The sequence below is a fragment of the Heterodontus francisci genome, chromosome 14 (assembly GCF_036365525.1).
Source record: "Heterodontus francisci isolate sHetFra1 chromosome 14, sHetFra1.hap1, whole genome shotgun sequence".
Taxonomy (NCBI): domain Eukaryota; kingdom Metazoa; phylum Chordata; class Chondrichthyes; order Heterodontiformes; family Heterodontidae; genus Heterodontus; species Heterodontus francisci.
The window spans coordinates 40,865,578-40,885,221 of NC_090384.1; the positions used below are offsets into that span (position 1 = coordinate 40,865,578).

Consider the following 19,644-nt stretch of genomic DNA (forward strand, 5'->3'; position numbering starts at 1 on the left):
ACACTGGCATGACCCTGTTGGGCCGAATGGCCTGTTTCATGCTGCACCTTCTATGTGATTCTATGTAAAATGGGAATAGTTAAGAAAGCCTACGTAATTCCAATTATGATTGCAAGTGATAAAAATTAGGGTGGTGCTAAGCTACAGAGAATAGCTTACTATCTACTAACTGAATAGTCTGCCAAGAAAAACTCTTTTAACTGGTTTAACTCTTTCATCAATGGGTTAAAACTGTTGTATTATTTGAAATGACTGACAACTGGCAACATTTTGCTGCTATTATAAAACACCATAGGGATCGGTTTTTAATGTCTTCCACCAATATTTCAATCAGTGCATTCCAGATCACAATAACTTGCTGTGCAAAAAAATTTCCTCATATCACCTCTGGTTCTTTTGCCAATCACTTTAAATTTGTGTCCTCTAGTCACAGCCCCTTCTGCCACTGGAAACAATTTATTCTTAATTCTTCTTCTTTCTTTCTTTTGGGCCTCCTTATCTCGAGAGACAATGGATACGCGCCTGGAGGTGGTCAGTGGTTTGTGAAGCAGCGCCTGGAGTGGCTATAAAGGCCAATTCTGGAGTAACAGGCTCTTCCACAGGTGCTGCAGAGAACTATGGAGTGACCTCTCCATGGCGCATGCCTGGGCAAATTTATGGAGGTTGAGAGTTGCCCAGTCGTCAAAACCCCCCTCTCGGCCTTTCTGGTGGGGTCCAAAGGAGTGCAGGACACGACGTTTGGCACCAGTATGGCTGCAGGAACTGCCGGAAACATGCCAAAGGTGACACATGACCGCCTATCAAAAACATTCATGATTTTGAACATCTCAATCAAACCCCCTCTTAACCTTCTCTGCATTAAGGAAAACAACCCCAGCTACTCCAGTTTCTCTGCATAACTGAAATCCCTCAATCCTGGTACTGTTCTAGTAAATCTCTTCTGCACCCTCTCTAAGGTCTTGACATCCTTTTCAATGTACGGTGCCCAGAATTGAACACAATACTCCAGCTGGGGCTTAACCAGTGATTTATACAGCTTTAGCATCACTTCCTTGTTTTTGTACTCCGTATCTCTATTAATAAAGCCAAGCATCTTGTATGCTGTTTTAACAGCCTTCTCAACTTATCCTGCCACCTTCAAAGGTATGTGTACATATACCCCTAGGCGTCTCTGTTCTTACTGAGTTCGTATTGTGTCATTTAATTTTTATAATGCCTTTCCTCTTTCTTCCTACCAAAATGAATCTTTGGTGGTTTGGAAAAGGAGGAGTTTATCTTTGATTCCCAACTGATCTAGTGTGTGTACAGTGCACTTGTACCCAAGAGGATATCAATTGTCTCTGAATCAACTGAGTTGCTCACTGGCAGAATCCAACAATGCTATCAACTATCACATGCTCTGCAAAGATTCAGTCCAAAAAATGAAGGGTCCCGAAAGGGTTTGCAGGGGGAAAAGAGGAGAGAGAATATCAATGCATAATTCTCTGAACACAGTTAAGTGTTTTCAAAGATGCAAATTAAGTAACTTCAAGAAGGAAGTTGCCATGAATGGCACCTCTATACATGCCAGTGCCTAACACTGAACTCTTAACTTTAAAAAGTTGGGAAATTGAGAGAATCTGGCTGACTAGATCAGAGTATTATTAGAAGGGAAGTATTACAAAGATGTGAAGTTAATTTCTCTTTTTTTTTGTTCATTCATGGCAAGGCCAATATTTGTTGGCAATCCTTAATTGCCCTTGAGAGAGTGGTGGTGAGCTGTCTTCTTGACAATTCAGTGGCTTGCTAGGCCATTCCAGAGGGCAGTTAAGAGTCAATCACATTGCTCTCGACCTGGAATCACATATTAGCCAGACTGAGAAAGGATGGCAGATTTCCTTCCTTAAAAGACATTAGTGAACCAGATGGGATTTCATAGCAATTCAGTAGTTACATGATCATCATTACTGATGCTAGCCATGATTCTAGATTTACTTAATTTACTGAATTTAAATTTTCCAGCTGTTGTCTCATGTCTCTGAATCCAGGCCTCTGGATTACTAGTTCTGCAACATAACAATTATGTTATCGTTACCAATTAATTTCAATGTAAATGTTGAGCCTGCAGGGAAGAATCTTATTAAATTTGAAAAACAGCTACCTCTACTTCTCAGCAACTGGGATGTTTAGCCAAGCTACCTTTACTGAATATACCCATAGCAAAATTATTTTTACTAAGGCTACTGGGATACTTGTACTGAGGTTATCCATACCAGGGATGCCATGTTCTTTGGGAACTGGGACGACCGATCCTTTGTTCCCTTCACTATCAGGTCAGATGACCTGAAGATGCTGGAGATATAGTACGGAGGGGCTGGGGCATGCGCCAAAATCTGGAAGGAGCATGTTGCTATGAGAAAACAGAGACTGGGCATGAGGGAGCAGTGTTCTCTCTCCATTGCGGGTAAGAACCTGGTCATCAGGTGCAAGGTGCTCACGTTGCTACTCTACTTGGCACAGGTCTGGCCCATACTCCACTCCTGCGCTGTGGCGGTTACCCGAGCCATCTTCCACTTTATCTGGAGATCGAAAATGGACTGTGTTTAAAGGGACACAACGTTCAAACCTCTGGATAAAGGGGGACAAAACATACCCAACATTGCCTTCATCCTGATGGCCACCTTTGTGTGCAGCTGCATTGAGTTGTGCGTAGAACCCCAGTACGCAAACACCAAGTGTCACTATGTGCTGAGGTTTCATCTGTCCCCGGTGTTGCGAAGGATGGGTCTGGCCACATTGCCGCGGAACGCTCCATTCAATTGGACCGTGCCATACCACCTATCTGTCATGGAAAAGTTAGTGCAGAAAAACACCTTTGACCACAAATCCATCAGGCAATGGTCTGCACAAAATGTCCTCAAGGCCCTGTGGGAAAAGGAGATGGTTGATCCTGTTGGATAGTTCCCCGAACAGACTGTCAAAATCATTTGGCAGAATGCCTCATCGCCAGAACTTTCAAACAAGCACCAAGATGTAGCTTGGCTGGTGGTGAGAAGGACCCTCCCCGTCAGATCTTTCCTGCATTTCCGGAGTCTCACCACCTCCGCACGCTGCCCTCAAGGTGGTTGTGGTGGGGAAGAGACACCCCCTTCTGGAATGTGCCTTTGCACAGCAGGTGTGGAAAGAGATGGAGCGGTTTTTGTGATGGAGCGGTTTTTGTGGAGGTTCATCCCGAGCAGCTCCATAACGCAGGACTCAGTGCTGTACGGGCTGCTCCCAGGGACGCACACTGAGATAAACATCAACTGTTGCTAGAGGACTATTAACTAGGTGAAAGACGCTCTTTGGTCTGCCTGAAACTTGCTGCTCTTTTAGAGCAAAGAGTTGTCCACGACCGAGTGTTGCAGACTGGCACATTCCAAGGTCCAGGACTACGTGCTGAGAAACACACTAAAACTTGGGGCCTCTGCCGCAAAGGCTCAATGGGGAAAGGCCACTGTGTAAGGCCCTCCCGCCATAGTATACCGAGGGGCTGGAACGCATGTAAAACCCCTCTGGCTGTATGCACCAAAAATGTTTTTGCTATGTAATGCAAATGTACATTGCATATAAAATGGAATGGCAAGAGTTGTGAGGCACCTCATTTAGATTAGATTAGATTAGATTAGAGATACAGCACTGAAACAGGCCCTTCGGCCCACCGAGTCTGTGCCGAACATCAACCACCCATTTATACTAATCCTACACTAATCCCATATTCCTACCAAACATCCCCACCTGTCCCTATATTTCCCTACCATCTACCTATACTAGTGACAATTTATAATGGCCAATTTACCTATCAACCTGCAAGTCTTTTGGCTTGTGGGAGGAAACCGGAGCACCCGGAGAAAACCCACGCAGACACAGGGAGAACTTGCAAACTCCACACAGGCAGTACCCGGAATCGAACCCGGGTCCCTGGAGCTGTGAGGCTGCGGTGCTAACCACTGCGCCACTGTGCCGCCCTCATGTTCTGTATCGAAAGCATCTGATCTCGATTGTACTTTCCGAGATGTTAAATTTGAACTGTTTTGTAATGTATTTTTCTGCAAATTTTGATGAATAAAGTATATTTTTGGAAAGAAAATCCATACCAGGGATACCTAATAGCATCCAATTGTACCAAGGTCACCCATACTGATGTTATCCTTTATAATGTTGCCTGTAGCAAGGCCGTCTACATTGGAGTTATCTGTGGAGGAGCTACCTATATCAAGGATGCCTCTACCAAGGTTACCAGAGGATACTGGCACCAGGGTTAAGTGTGACAGGTGCTGCAGAGAAATTTGTTTGTTGGGGCTGTTGCCAACTGTGCAACAGCCCCAACAAACAAATTTCTCTGCAGCACCTGTGGAAGAGCCTGTCACTCCAGAATTGGCCTTTATAGCCACTCCAGGCGCTGCTTCACAAACCACTGACCACCTCCAGGCGCGTATCCATTGTCTCTCGAGATAAGGAGGCCCAAAAGAAAAAGAAAAGAAGCAAGGCCGTCTACATTGGAGTTATCTGTGGAGGAGCTACCTATATCAAGGATGCCTCTACCAAGGTTACCAGAGGATACTGGCACCAGGGTTAAGTGTGACTCTCCGCTGTATCTACAAGGAAAGAGAAAGTATTGGCATAGTAATAGTAATATATCAGAAACAGTTAATTTCTCTGCTTCACCAGGAACAGTTTGTTACACTGAGAGCAGGATTGTTACACAGGGAGTATGTCTGTTACACTGGGAGTGGGTTTTATTACACCGGGATATGTTACACCGGGAGGGGGCTTGTTTCTCCAGAGGGGGTTTGTTACATCAAGAGTGGGTTTGTTACTCTCGGAATGGGTTTGTTACTTTCGGAGCAAGTTTGTTATTCCTGGTGTGGATCTGTTATACCGGGAGCGGCTTTGTCCCAGTGTAACAAACTGTTCCTGGTGCAGCAGAGAAATTAACTGTTTCTGATATATTACTATTACTATGCCAATACTTTCTCTTTCCTTGAAGTTACAGCGGAGATTCACACCTAACCCTGGTGCCAATATCCTCTGGTAACCTTGGTAGAGGTTACAACAGGAGTGGGTTTGTTACATTGGGAGTAGGTTTGTTATTCCAGGAGGGGATTTGTTACACCAGGAGCATGTTTGTTACTCCCGGTGTGGGTTTGTTACTCCCAGTTTGGGTTTGTTACACCAGGAGTAGGCTTGTTACACCAGGAATGGGTTTGTTACTCTGGAGTGGATTTGTTACACCGGGAGTGGGTCTGTTACACCGGGACTGGGTTTGTTACACCAGGAGTGGGTTTGTTACACCAGAAGCATGTTTGTTACTCCCGGTGTGGGTTTGTTACTCCCAGTTTGGGTTTGTTAACCGGGAGTACGTTTGTTACAGCAGGAGTGGGTTTGATATTCCGGGAGTGGGTTTGACACTCCTGGTGTGGGTTTGATACTCCTGGTGTGGGTTTGTTCCACCAGGTGTGGGTTTGTTACCCCCGGTGTGGGTTTGTTACATCGGGAGTGGGTTTGTTACATTGGCAGTGGGTTTGTTACACCGGGAGTGGGTTTGTTACACCGGGAATGGGTTTGTTACACTGGCAGTGGGTTTGTTATTCAGGGAGTGGGTTTGTTACACCGGGAATGGGTTTGTTACATTGGCAGTGGGTTTGTTATTCAGGGAGTGGGTTTGTTACACCGGGAATGGGTTTGTTACATTGGCAGTGGGTTTGTTACACCGGGAGTGGGTTTGTTACACCGGGAATGGGTTTGTTACATTGGCAGTGGGTTTGTTACACCGGGAGTGGGTTTGTTACACCGGGAGTGGGTTTGTTACACTGGCAGTGGGTTTGTTATTCCGGGAGTGGGTTTGTTACACCGGGAATGGGTTTGTTACATTGGCAGTGGGTTTGTTACACCGGGAGTGGGTTTGTTACACCGGGAATGGGTTTGTTACATTGGCAGTGGGTTTGTTACACCGGGAGTGGGTTTGTTACACCGGGAGTGGGTTTGTTACACTGGCAGTGGGTTTGTTATTCCGGGAGTGGGTTTGTTACACTGGGAGTGGGTTTGTTACTCCTGGTCTGGATTTGTTACATTGGGAGTGGGTTTGTTACTCCTGGTGTGGGTTTGTTACATCAAGAGTGGCTTTGTCACTCCAGGAATGGGCTTGTTACTCCAGAAGTGGGTTTGTTATTCCGGGAATGGGTTTGTTACACTGGGCGTGGGTACACTGGGAGTGGGTACATTGGGAGTGGGTTTGTTACTCTGGGAGTGGGTTTGTTACACCAGGAGTGGTTTTGTTACTATGGGAGTGGGTTTGTTACACTGGGAGTGGGTATATTGGGAGTGAGTTTGTTACAGCAGGAGTGGGTTTGTTATTCTGGGAGTGGGTTTGTTATTCTGGGAGTGGGTTTGTTACACCAGGAGTGGTTTTGTTACTCTGGGAGTGGGTTTGTTACACTGGGAGTGGGTACATTGGGAGTGAGTTTGTTACAGCAGGAGTGGGTTTGATATTCTGGGAGTGAGTTGGTTACTCTGGGAGTGGGTTTGTTACCGCAGGAGTGAGTTTGTTATTCTGGGAGTGTGTTTGTTACTCTAGGAGTGAGTTTGTTACAGCAGGAGTGGGTTTGTTACTCTGGGAGTGGGTTGGTTACTCTGGGAGTGGGTTTGTTACAGCAGGAGTGGGTTTGATATTCTGGGAGTGGGTTGGTTACTCTGGGAGTGGGTTTGTTACCGCAGGAGTGAGTTTGTTATTCTGGGAGTGTGTTTGTTACTCTGGGAGTGCATTTGTTACTCTGGGAGTGGGTTTGTTACAGCAGGAGTGGGTTTGTTACTCTGGGAGTGGGTTTGTTACAGCAGGAGTGGGTATGTTGCACTGGGAGTGGGTACATTGGGAATGGGTTAGTCACAGCAGGAGTGGGTTTGTTATTCTAGGAGTGGGTTTGTTACACCAGGAGTGCTTTTGTTACTCTGGGAGTTGGTTTGTTACAGCAGGAATGGGTTTGTTATTCCTGGAGTGGGTTTGTTACTCTTGGAGTGGGTTTGTTACTCTGGGAGTGGGTTTGTTACAGCAGGAGTGGGTTTGTTACTCTGGGAGTGTGTTTGTTACAGCAGGAGTGGGTACATTGGGAGTGGGTTTGTTACAGCAGGAGTGGGTTTGTTATTCTGGGAGTGGGTTTGTTACAGCAGGAGTGGGTTTGTTATTCTGGGAGTGGGTTTGTTACAGCAGGAGTGGGTTGGTTACTCTGGGAGTGGGTTTGTTACAGCAGGAGTGGGTTTGTTATTCTGGGAGTGGGTATACTGGGAGTGGGTTTGTTACTCTGGGAGTGGGTTTGTTACACCAGGAGTGGTTTTGTTACTCTGGGAGTTGGTTTGTTACACTGGGAGTGGGTACATTGGGAGTGAGTTTGTTACAGCAGGAGTGGGTTTGTTATTCTGGGAGTGGGTTTGTTACAGCAGGAGTGGGTTTGTTATTCTGGGAGTGGGTTTGTTACAGCAGGAGTGGGTTTGTTATTCTGGGAGTGGGTACATTGGGAATGGGTTTGTTACAGCAGGAGTGGGTTTGTTATTCTGGGAGTGGGTTTGTTACAGCAGGAGTTGGTTTGTTATTCTGGGAGTGGGTACATTGGGAATGGGTTTGTTATTCTGGGAGTGGGTATACTGGGAGTGGGTTTTTTACAGCAGGAGTGGGTTTGTTATTCTGGGAGTGGGTTAATTGGGAGTGGGTTTGTTATTCTGGGAGTGGGTACATTGGGAGTGGGTTTGTTATTCTGGGAGTGGGTATACTGGGAGTGGGTTTGTTACTCTGGGAGTGGGTTTGTTACACCAGGAGTGGTTTTGTTACTCTGGGAGTTGGTTTGTTACACTGGGAGTGGGTACATTGGGAGTGAGTTTGTTACAGCAGGAGTGGGTTTGTTATTCTGGGAGTGGGTTTGTTACAGCAGGAGTGGGTTTGTTATTCTGGGAGTGGGTTTGTTACAGCAGGAGTGGGTTTGTTATTCTGGGAGTGGGTACATTGGGAATGGGTTTGTTATTCTGGGAGTGGGTATACTGGGAGTGGGTTTGTTACTCTGGGAGTGGGTTTGTTACGCTGGGAGTGGGTACATTGGGAGTGAGTTTGTTACAGCAGGAGTGGGTTTGTTATTCTGGGAGTGGGTTTGTTACAGCAGGAGTGGGTTTGTTATTCTGGGAGTGGGTTTGTTACAGCAGGAGTGGGTTTGTTATTCTGGGAGTGGGTACATTGGGAATGGGTTTGTTACAGCAGGAGTGGGTTTGTTATTCTGGGAGTGGGTTTGTTACAGCAGGAGTGGGTTTGTTATTCTGGGAGTGGGTTTGTTACAGCAGGAGTGGGTTTGTTATTCTGGGAGTGGGTATACTGGGAGTGGGTTTTTTACAGCAGGAGTGGGTTTGTTATTCTGGGAGTGGGTTTGTTACAGCAGGAGTGGGTTTGTTATTCTGGGAGTGGGTACATTGGGAATGGGTTTGTTATTCTGGGAGTGGGTATACTGGGAGTGGGTTTTTTACAGCAGGAGTGGGTTTGTTATTCTGGGAGTGGGTTAATTGGGAGTGGGTTTGTTATTCTGGGAGTGGGTACATTGGGAGTGGGTTTGTTACAGCATGAGTGGGTTTGTTACTCCGGGAGTGAGTTTGTTACAGCAGGAGTGGGTTTGTTACTCCGGGAGTGGGTTTGTTACAGCAGGAGTGGGTTTGTTACTCCGGGAGTGGGTTTGTTACAGCAGGCGTGGGTGGGTTACTCCGGGAGTGGGTTTGTTACACCGGGGGTTGGTTTATCACTCTGGGAGTGGCTTACACTGGAGTGGGTTTGTTACATCAAGAGTCGTTTTGTTGTTCCAGGATTGTGTTACACTGGGAGTGGCTTTGTTACTCCGGGAGTGGGTTTGTTATATCAGGGGTTGGTTTATTACTCCTGAAGCAGGTTACACTGGGAGTGGGTTTGTTACACCACAAGCTGTTGGTTCTCTGCCAGCCAGCATCCCCAACATGTATTCTAACCGGACAAGTATGGTTGTTTAGCTGACCAACATGATGAATGGGCATTTATCTGAAGTATCAACGGGCAGCCAGTACTGGTGCTATTGTATCCTAGCAACAGTCAGTGCCTTTAGGCAAGGAAGATGGAAATTGGGTAAACATTTTTTTGCACAGTAAAAAACCAAGAAGCATTTCAGGGGAAGTGGTTATGAAAAACAAAACTCCTGTCCTAATGTTTGGGAAGGACAACAACAAAAGCAACAACATTGAATTGAGGTATTTCCTACCGATACAAGAATGTCCATTGTTGTGCAGGTAGAAGCCAGGCCGACAGGAACATTTAAAGCTGCCCACCACATTCTGACATCTCTGTTGGCAAGGAGACCTGTTTCCTGCACACTCATCGAGATCTGCAATACAAAAGCACATCAGTATCAGACTGTATTGGGACAATTTTCCTTCCGCTGAACTGTACAGATCTCAATGGATTATTTTTGAACAAATGAGCTGTTAAATATAGCGTCATGAAACAAAACTGAAGTATTTAAACATGGCAGGACTACGGATGGAGCAAGAGGTATTGTTTGTTTGACTTAGAGTCATAGAGTCATTTACAGCACAGAAGGAGGCCATTTGGCCCATCAAGTCTATGCCAGCTCTCCATAGAGCGTTTCAGTCAGTCCCATTCCCCTGCTCTATCCCTATAGCCCTGCAGGCTTATTTCCTTCAAGTGCTCATCCAATTTCCTTTTAAATCATTAATCTTCCCTGCTTCATGGCAGTGAGTGAGTTCCAGGCCATTACCATTTGTTGCATAAAAAAATCCCTGCCGCATCTCTTGCCCAAAAACTTAAATCTGTGTCCCCTAGTCCTTGTACCATCAGTTAATTAGATCAGTTTTTCCTTGTCTACCTTATCTAAACCAGTCATAATCTTGTATGCCTTGATCAAATCTCCCCTCAATTTCCTTTGCTCAAAGGAAAACAACCCCAGCTTCTCCAACCTAACCTTGCAACTAACATCCCTCATCCCTGGAAACATTCTGACATATCTCCTCTGCACCCTCTCAAGGACCCTCACATCCTTCTTAAAGTGTAGTGACCAGAATCAACTTGTGTGAGACATGAAAAATAGATTCTGTAAAGAACTGTCTGCATTTTTCATTCTACAATACAAGACACCATTTTCACCTAATAAATATAAAAATAAACAATCCATCTGTATACAGACTTTAATGAACTAAGCACTTTACATGGAATTAGGTACATTCATTTCAAGTGTAGTCACTGTTCCAATGTAGGAAATGCAGCAGCCAAATAATGTACAGCATGGTGCAACAAATAGCAATGTGATATGCGACTGATAATTGGATTTTAGTGATAAATAAGAACTAGGAGCAGGAGTAGGCAATTCAGCCCCTCGAGCCTACTACGCCATTCAATACGATCATGGCTGATCTCATCTCGGCCTCAACTCCACTTTCTTGCCTGTTCTCCATAACCCTTCAACCCATTACTCATTAAAAATTTGTCTATCTCCTCCTTAAATTTACTCAATGTCCTGGCATCCACCGCACTCTGGGGTAGTGAATTCCGCAGATTCACGACACGTTGAGAGATGTAATTTCTCCTCATCTCTGTTTTAAATCTGCTACCCCTTATCCTAAAACTATGACCTCTCGTTCTAGATTGCCCCACAAGAGGAAACATCCTCTCTCCATCTACTTTGTCAATCCCCTTAATCATCTTATATACCTCAATTAGATCTCCTCTCATTCTTCTAAACTCCAGAGAGTAAAGGGCCAAACTGCTCAATCTCTCTTCATAAGACAAACCCCTCATCTCTGGAATCAATCCAGTGAACTTCCTCTGAACTGCCTCCAATGCAACGACATCCCTCCTCAAGTAAGGGGACCAAAACTGTACGCAATACTCCAGGTGCGGTCTCACTAATGCCTTGTGCACTTGCAGCAACACTTCCCTACTTTTATACTCTATTCCTTTAGCAATAAACACCAAAATTCCATTTGCCTTCCTTATTACCTGCTGCACCTGCATACTAGTTTTCTGCGATTCATGCACAAGGACACCCAAATCCCTCTGCACCGAAGCACTCTGAAGTTTCTCTCCATGTAGATAATAATTTATCTTTCTATTCTTCCAACCAAAATGGATAACCTCACACTTATCTACATTAAACTCCACCTGCCAATCTTTGATCCATTCACCGAACCTATCCATATCCATTTGTAAATTTCTTATTTCTTTATTGCAACTTACTTTCCCGCCTATTTTAGTGTCATCTGCAAATTTGGTTATAGTACCTTCTATCCCTGCATCCAAGTCATTAATATAGATTGTAAATGGTTGGGTCCCGAGGACCGAACCCTGTGGCACCTCACTAGTTACATCTTTCCAACCAGTAAAGGATCCATTTATCCCGACTCTCTGTTTTTTGTTGGTTCCTCTAAACAAGCTAATAAATTGTCCCAAACCCCATGTGATCTTACCTTATGTATTATCTTTTGTGTGGCACCTTATTAAATGCCTTCTGAAAGTCCAGATATGCTACATCTACAGGATCCCCATTATCCACTTGTTACATCTTCGAAGAACTCTGGCAAATTAGTCAAACATGATTTACCCTTCATAAAACCATGCTGACTCTGATGGATTGCATTTTGACTTTCTAAATGTCCTGTTATTACTTCTTTAATAATGGATTCTAACAATTTCCCAACGACAGATGTTAAATTAACTGGTCTCTCGTTTCTTACTTTCTGCCTCCCTCCTTTTTTGAATAAGGGCGTTATATTAACATTTTTCCAATCCACTGGAACCTTTCCCCCATCCAGGGAGATTTGGAATATTATAACCAATGGATCCACAATGCTGCCTTTAAGACCCCAGGATGTAGGCCATCAGGCCCTGAGGACTTGTCTGCCTTCAATCCCAATAGTCTGCTCAGTACTTTTTCCCTAGTGATGATGTTTGTTCTAAATTCCTCCCTTTCTATAATCTCTGCAGTACTTGTACTATTGGGATGGTACTAGTGTCCTCCACCATGAAAACTGAGGTAAAATACTGATTTAGTATCTCTGCCATTTCTGTGTTCCCCTCTATTAACTCCCTATTCACATCCTCCAAGAGACCAACATTCACTTTAGCTACTCTCTTCCCTTTTATATACTTATTGAAGCTTTTGCTATCCATTTTTATATTTTGCGCTGGTTTTCTTTCATAATTTATCTTTGCTCTTTTTATTATTTTTTAGTAACCCTTTGTTGATCTTTAAAAGTTTCCCAATCTTCCAGCCTGCCACTGGCCTTTGCAATACGGTATGCCTTAGTTTTTGGCTTTATGTTATCCTTAACTTGCTTGCTTAGTCATGGATGTTTTTTTCCCTTCTTACAATCTTTCTTCCTCTCTGGAATATATTTTAGTTGGGCGGAATTGAATATCTCCTTAAACATCTGCCACTGCTCATCAACTGTCCTACCCTTTAGTCTTCTTGCCCAGTCCACTGGGGCCAAATCTGGCCCTCATGCCTAGGCAATTACCTTTGTTTGACTCCAGAACGATAGTGTGGGACTCTAGTTTCTTGCCCTCAAACTGAATTTGAAATTCTATGCTACGCATGCTATGATCACTCTTCCATAGAGGATCCTTAACTATAAGATCATTAATTAATCCCACCTCATTACACAACACCAAATCTAGAATAGCCTGCTCCCTGGTTGGTTCCACAACATATTGCTCCAAAAAACAATTTCTAATACATTCAATGAACTCTCCCTCAAGGCTACCCTTGCCAATATGATTAATCCAGTCTATATGCATATTAAAATCACCCATGATTATCGCCGTACCTTTCTTACAAGCCTCCAGTATTTCCTGGTTTATACTGTGCCCCACTGCGTAACTACTGCTTGGGGACCTATAGATTACTCTCACCAGGGTCTTCTTTCCCTTGCTATTTCTTATTTCTACCCAGACTGACTCTACGTCTTGATCTCCAGTGCCTATATCATTTCTCACTACAGCACTGATCGCTTCCTTTACTAAGAAAGCTACACCTCCTCCTTTTCCTTCCTGCCTATTCTTCCGAAATACTGAGTACCCTTGGATATTCAATTCCCAAACCTGGTTTCCCTGCAACCACGTCTCAGTAATCACCACTAAATCATACCCATTCGTCTCTCTTTGTGCTGTTAACTCATTAATTTTATTCCCAATGCGTCGTGCAGTCAGATACAAAGCCTTTAGGTTTGTTCTATTATCAAATTTCCCTACTCTTGTATGATTCCTTGGTGCAATATGTCATTCACACATTCTGTCCCTACCTTTTATTTTCTGGTAATAATCAGCCTCATCACTAACCTGCACTCCTGCCTTCTCCTTTAACTCTGACTTCCTAATTTTCCATGCACCTGAACCCTCCCCCCTGACAACTATTTAGTTTAAAGCCCTATCTACAGCCCTAGTTATGCAATTCGCCAGGACTCTGGTCCCAGCATGATTCAGGTGGAGCCCGTCCCATCAGAATAGCTCCCTCCTTACTGGTGCCAATGTCCCATGAATTAGAACCCATTTCTCCCACACCAATCTTTGAGCCACGCATTTACCTCTTTAATCTTATTGACCCTGTGCCAATTAGCTCGTGGCTCAGGTAGTAATCCGGAGATTATTACCTTTTTGGTTCTGCTTTTCAATTTAGCCCTTAGCTGCTCATACTCCCTCAGCAGAACCTCTATCCTCGTTCTACCTATATCATTGGTACCTAAGTGGACCATGACAACTGGATCTTTCCCCTCCCACTCCAAGTTCCTCTGAAGCCCAGATGAGATATCCTGAACCTTGGCACCAGGTAGGCAACACAGCCTTCGGGACTCTCAATCCTGGCCACAGAGAAGTGTCTATGCCCCTAACTGTACTATCCCTAATTACGACTACATTTCTCTTTTCTCCCCCCACTTGAACGGCTCCCTGTACCACAGTGCTATGGTCAGTTTGCTCATCCTCCCTACAGTCCCTGCTCTCGTCCATACAGGGAGCAAGAATCTCGAACCTGTTGGACAAGGACAAGGGCTGAGGCTCCTGCAACACTACCTCCTAGATCCCTCTACCTGCCTCACTCATAGTCACACCCTCCTGTACCTAAATAGTGGCCAGGGCACCAGGCAGACTCCCCTACTTTAAATCCACCTGAGAGGGTTGGCGGGGCTCGGTTTAATGCCTCATCCGAAAGACAGCACCTCTGATAGCACAGCACTCCCTCAATACTGCACTGGAATGCCAGCCTAGATTTAATGCTCAAGGCTATGGATTGGGATTTGACCAACAACCATCTGACTAGGAGCTGAGAGTGCTGCTGTTGAGCCATTGCTAACACCTTTGAATTGTAGCAGAAAACCTTCACACTGAAGACTTTAGCAATCACCTGATTAAAATCTTGAATCTGAAATTCTATTTGATTCCTGGCATGACAAAGAATTGATAGTGAATTGCAGTCAGGAACCTGAAAGCAGACTTTAAATTATGAAACAAAATGAGGGCACAACTGATTGTCTGAATTTCTTCCCATTCTAGTATCTTTTAGCACCAGTCACAGTTTCCTGTTGGAATCCATTCATCAGTACAGCCCTCACGTCAAGGAGCTCAGGAGTGAAACACAGGGAAAGATTTTCCTGCTGGCTTCAGGACCCTGCTGTCATACTTAAATGGGGGTCAGAAGCCTGCATTGTGTGGGTAACAGTCACTCACTTGTGATTTTACCCAAATTGGCTAATTTGTGACCACAGATCAAGCTCGCCATCCAATTAAGGATGGCGGATGAGCTCTTGAAGCTGGAGGTCCCATGGGAGTCCTTCCACCTTGAAAGCAGCAGCAAGAGGCCCTGGCAGTTAAGTGAGGGAGAGGGCACCTTCATTTTGAGGTGCCCGCTCTCCAACTTTATTAATTTTCAATTTAAAAATCGATTCAGCAGCCTGGCCACCATTGTGGGGGGGGCGGGGGGGCGACCCCCTCCAGAGGTCGGCCTGCAGCTAATGCTGAACCCAGACAAGCAGGCAGAGTCACTGAGCCTGCCTTGAGAGCTGGGCCCCCCCGGTCTGCCACCTGGGTGGCTGCCTCCAGACAACTAAACTGTCCCTCACTGCCTGCAGGGGCCTGGAGGCTGACTGGAAAATCCCAGTCGGCCTCCAACTATATGCCTCAATAGACGGAAGTGGAATGGAGGTGGAGAACCAGCATGCAGGCCAGCTGCACAAAATTCCGCGTCCGCCCAGCTCCATTTCCAACACTGGTGGGGACGACAAATCCAGCGCACAGAGTCAGGCCTGGAGCACAGATGCTGAATTCACCCTGTAAAGATAAACCTCTCAGTAACATAAGAGAAAAAGGGAATGTACAGAAAGGTTATTAAATAAGTGGCATCAAATTTCTTTAAAAATAAGGATTCCCATTTTCAGGAAGAATTGCTAAATTAGGAACAGTTCTTTATGCTTAAGCATCAACTTTCGGGCCTGCTTGACCTGCACATTTCCTGAAACCAAACTGCATGAACTGACCTGAGTCTCACCTTGAGATAAATACTTACCCAGGATAAATTTTTCCTGTTCTCCACCCAAACACAGGCCTTCCCTTTAGTTCTTTCCTTCTCTCCCTCCACCCCCTATCCCTTTCCCCCATCCTTTTCCCTGGCCCTGTATTTACCTATAAATTGCTGAATCTCTAACTTCTCCTAGTTCTGATGAAAAGTCAACAAGCGGAAGTGCTGTTCTGTCCACAGATGCAGCCTAAACCGCAGGGTGTTGCCAGCATTTTCAGTTTTTATTTCAGATTTCCAGCATCTGCAGCATTTTTTACTGTTAAATCATGGGCTAGGTGAGTGACGGCTGGGAATTCAGGTGGGGATCCATAATCCTGGATCCCTGCCCAAATCACAAAAAGTTGAATCTTGTGGTCAGCCATTTGAGGCACCTTTCTCCGAGCACTCAATTTTAATGCAGAAATCTAGGGAAATAGTCTTTAAATGAAACTGTACACAATTCTTCAATTTCCCACCAGAATATACTATGCGTTCATCTTGATCACATAAAATGGCCAGTTCAGGCCAGGCACTTTCTGTGCTTGAACTGCAGGATTTAAGGTAGGAATTTTTTTTTTTAGAGCCCTTTTTAGCTTTTGTTTTTGAGAGCTGTGTTTATAACTGCTGCACTTTTGCTTTCAGGATTTTTTTTGACTGCTATAAAATGTTTACTTGCATTTTTTTGAAGGTGGCAGGACAGGGTGAAAGAAACAATCTGATGCAGAATCACAGCACCAAAGGCTGGCAGATAGGCCTTACCCACCCTTGTCCATACAGTTGGCTGAGGATCAGCTGCCTTCACAGCCTCCCAAATTCCCAAGAAGGCAGCGATTGGCCTGTCTGCTGGAATTCGATCTGCAGACAATCTGCGCCACAGTGAAGGTCCTTACAGCCCAGAACTTATCTGTTACAGGCTCATGCCCAGCTACCACTGGAAACCTCAGTAATGCCAGTCATTCTGCAGTGTACAGATACAACAGTCATCAACCCATTGCTCAGCAGAGCAAACTGTGGCATCACTTTTTCCCCATGGCACCCTGCAGCAGAAAATAGGCCACTGTAAATCAACCACATCACAGGATTCCCCAATCCAGGCTATTTGCACATGGTATTATCGACCTCAGTACCTGCACATCCTACCACAGCATGGATCAATGGCCCCAATGTTAGTGGAACCCGCACCACCAAGAACCAATGGTCCAGGTAGCAGTGGTACCCAATTGAACAGTCATTGAGCCAATAGAATCTACTCCAACATAAGTTAGCTGTGGGCCGGATTTTATTCCAGTGACAGGTGTCGCTATGCAGTACCAGCCGCGCCACCAGCATTCCCCGCCCTGGACAAAATGGCAGGGGATCACGACAACATCAGGCATGGCCCCCCCTTGCCATTTTGTGTGCCCCCCCACCTCCTCAGCCTCCATTCCCACTTCCAAGGGCAGATAAACTCCTGCCCTTTGTTGTCACTGGTGGTGGAACCTACCCCAGCAAGCATTCACATTGACAGCACCTTTTAAAAGTGATACTATGCCTTAATTGTGACTTGACGTTAGCATCAATCACACACCAATTACTTTCTGGACATTTTTCTCTCTATTTCTTTCCTCCTTCATAACACACACCATTTCCAGTGAAATGCCAAGGCTCTCTCTACCACATTCTGCCTGCTTCAGAATGGGTACAACAGAAGACTCCTTCCTAATTTTTCCTGCTCTGCTCTGGGGAAACAGGTCACCTCCTCCCTTTAATAACTCCTCCCACAATAACCTGTAAGGATCATATGGCTGCTCCGAAATGGTATTCTAACCTTCATTAAAATAAACGAAAGCTCTAAATAATCAGTATTAAAGATTAAGCCTCCCCTCAGGAGCTGGCATTGTGTACTGCTTTCCAAAGCGTGAACAAACCCAAGACTTTCTGAAGGCAATTGGGTGGGAGCCTTTTTTATACTTAAATTGCATCAATCTTCTAGACAAAAGTCGTACATTGGGGCCTAATTTCAGGGAACAGCAAGTCCAAACATTTGAAGAAAGCAAACCATCTAAAAAGCAGCAATGATTTAAAATGACACTGTACAGCAGTTACAACAGAAGGGTGAAAATCAGAGTAAAAAGTGCATGTGGGTTGAGGGCAGGATTGGGGCTGCGGTGATGCACCCTATGATTGAATAGGCTGCTGATGCATACGTCCACTTCGGCATGGTACTGTATAGTGACAGACACCTGCAGAAATATATCCCAGCAAGAGCCAGTGCCGACTGGGTAAGGGGGAAATTACCATTTCATAATTTTTTTAAACTATATGTTTATGGGTGGGGGGTGGGGGGTTCCCAGCTGTGATTTTGGTCTATTATTCTGTTGAGTCCCACTTCCACTGTTTGGCAACATGATACACCTTGCTGTACCAGGTATGCCTCCACTGATCCTACACTGGAATTTCCAATGTTGGGACACCCTGCCTGGAACTAGCCACCGCTTCTGTCACTGGCAGTGTAAAAGATTGGAGGAGGCTCTGCTTCTAAGGTCCATGGAAATCCTGAAGTCAAGCTAAGATCTTGAATATTCAGATCCTGATCAAACTTCTAGCTTTTCCAGCACTAGGGTTATGATGAGAGCACACAAGAAAAGTCATGGATTATCAGCCTCCGACAATCTGCCAGGCACAGAGGATTCCAACCCGGATTCCAAGATGAAAGAGTGTCTGGTCCAACAAGGGGTGAAGACTACAGCAAAAGAACGCTGTTTAGTCACAGTGTCAAATGTCTGCTGTACTTTATCCAGAAGGGAGCAATGTAGGAGGAGCACTATTCCATATCTCACCTATGCTATACTTTCAAAAACCTTTTCAAAACCTACTTCTTTGACCTTCATCTTCAATCGCTTCTTGTTGCAGATGTGCCAGTATAGAAACAGCTTTTTTCAACATCGAATCCATGTTGCACACAACCTAGGAGTATACTATGGGGAAGTATAGAAGGAGCTTTACTATATGACTGACTATTGAAGTACCTGACATTGGAATTCATGCTGGGCAGTGCAGAGTGAGTATTAATTTACATCTAACCATGCTATATCTGGCCTAGCAGTGTTTTTTGTAGCAGTAACATACCTCATCTTGATTAACAGAAACAAGATCACTGAAAATATTGTTTTAATTTTTTTACCTCAAAATTTGCAGCCAAATTTCCCAATCCTGATGACTGACTAACAATTAACTCACTCGATCTCAGTTAACCAGTGAACTAATCTTTGGCCCACCAACCAACAAAGTAATCAACAGCAAGTGCATTTGCAATGTCACAAAGAAGTGTCACTGTAATATCAGTCTTTGTGATGTTGGGACTCATGCTATCTTACTGTCTCTCCTGGTTCTGACATCACTGCATGCACACTTCGCCTTGTATTCACTCTACAGTGCGCTGCACTGTTCCAGACCAGGTATAGTGAGATAAATGATAGCTGTCCCCAGCAGTGAAGGAGTTAATGCTGCGCTCCAAGAACAGGTAGCAACTGAAACTATCTGTAAATCGGATTTTGACACTGGCCAGTAGCCAGTTGGCAATTAGCCACGTCTTTCCGCTCAGAGCCTGCTGGGGAATGCATTTGGCAAGCTGACAGTTCTGTGTCACAATCTATCTCACAGATAAATCTATCTGCAGGCAGCATCGGTCCCACAGCTACTGTTTCAAAGAGACCTGATAGCACATGACAGCAATAAAGAGCTCTCCACAACCTGGCCTAAACTAACAAATCAGACAGAATTACTCCAGCAGTCTAACATTTGACCAACTTAAGAGTTGGACAGGAATAAACAATTAGTTTGATTGATCAAAAGGGATAACTAATGTAAGGACAGCAGCAGGGTACGTGCTCCATTTGTTCCATGTAGACTCGGTGGCCCTGAATTTGCTTGCATGTTGTCCAGTGGGATATCAATGGGACATCCGGAGAAATGGCTCCTGATACTGTTTCTCCAGGAATTCTGCTGATCTTACATCAAAGTTAATGCAACAGATGAGGAGAGCCTCTGCTAAAGTTCATGGCCCATTATACTGTTTGCTCATGGCAAC

The 19,644-nt window shown here is 44.9% G+C and overlaps 1 protein-coding gene across 2 annotated transcripts in view; it reads right to left on the bottom strand.

Annotated features, from left to right (window-relative positions):
- LOC137377283 (kielin/chordin-like protein) overlaps nt 1–19,644 on the bottom strand; it is a 455,612-nt gene that overhangs the window by 219,531 nt on the left and 216,437 nt on the right. For both annotated transcript variants that reach the window (XM_068046829.1, XM_068046830.1), the window contains exon 8: nt 9,276–9,398. In XM_068046829.1, the coding sequence (XP_067902930.1) occupies nt 9,276–9,398 (123 nt within the window). The remainder of the gene's footprint in view (nt 1–9,275; nt 9,399–19,644) is intronic.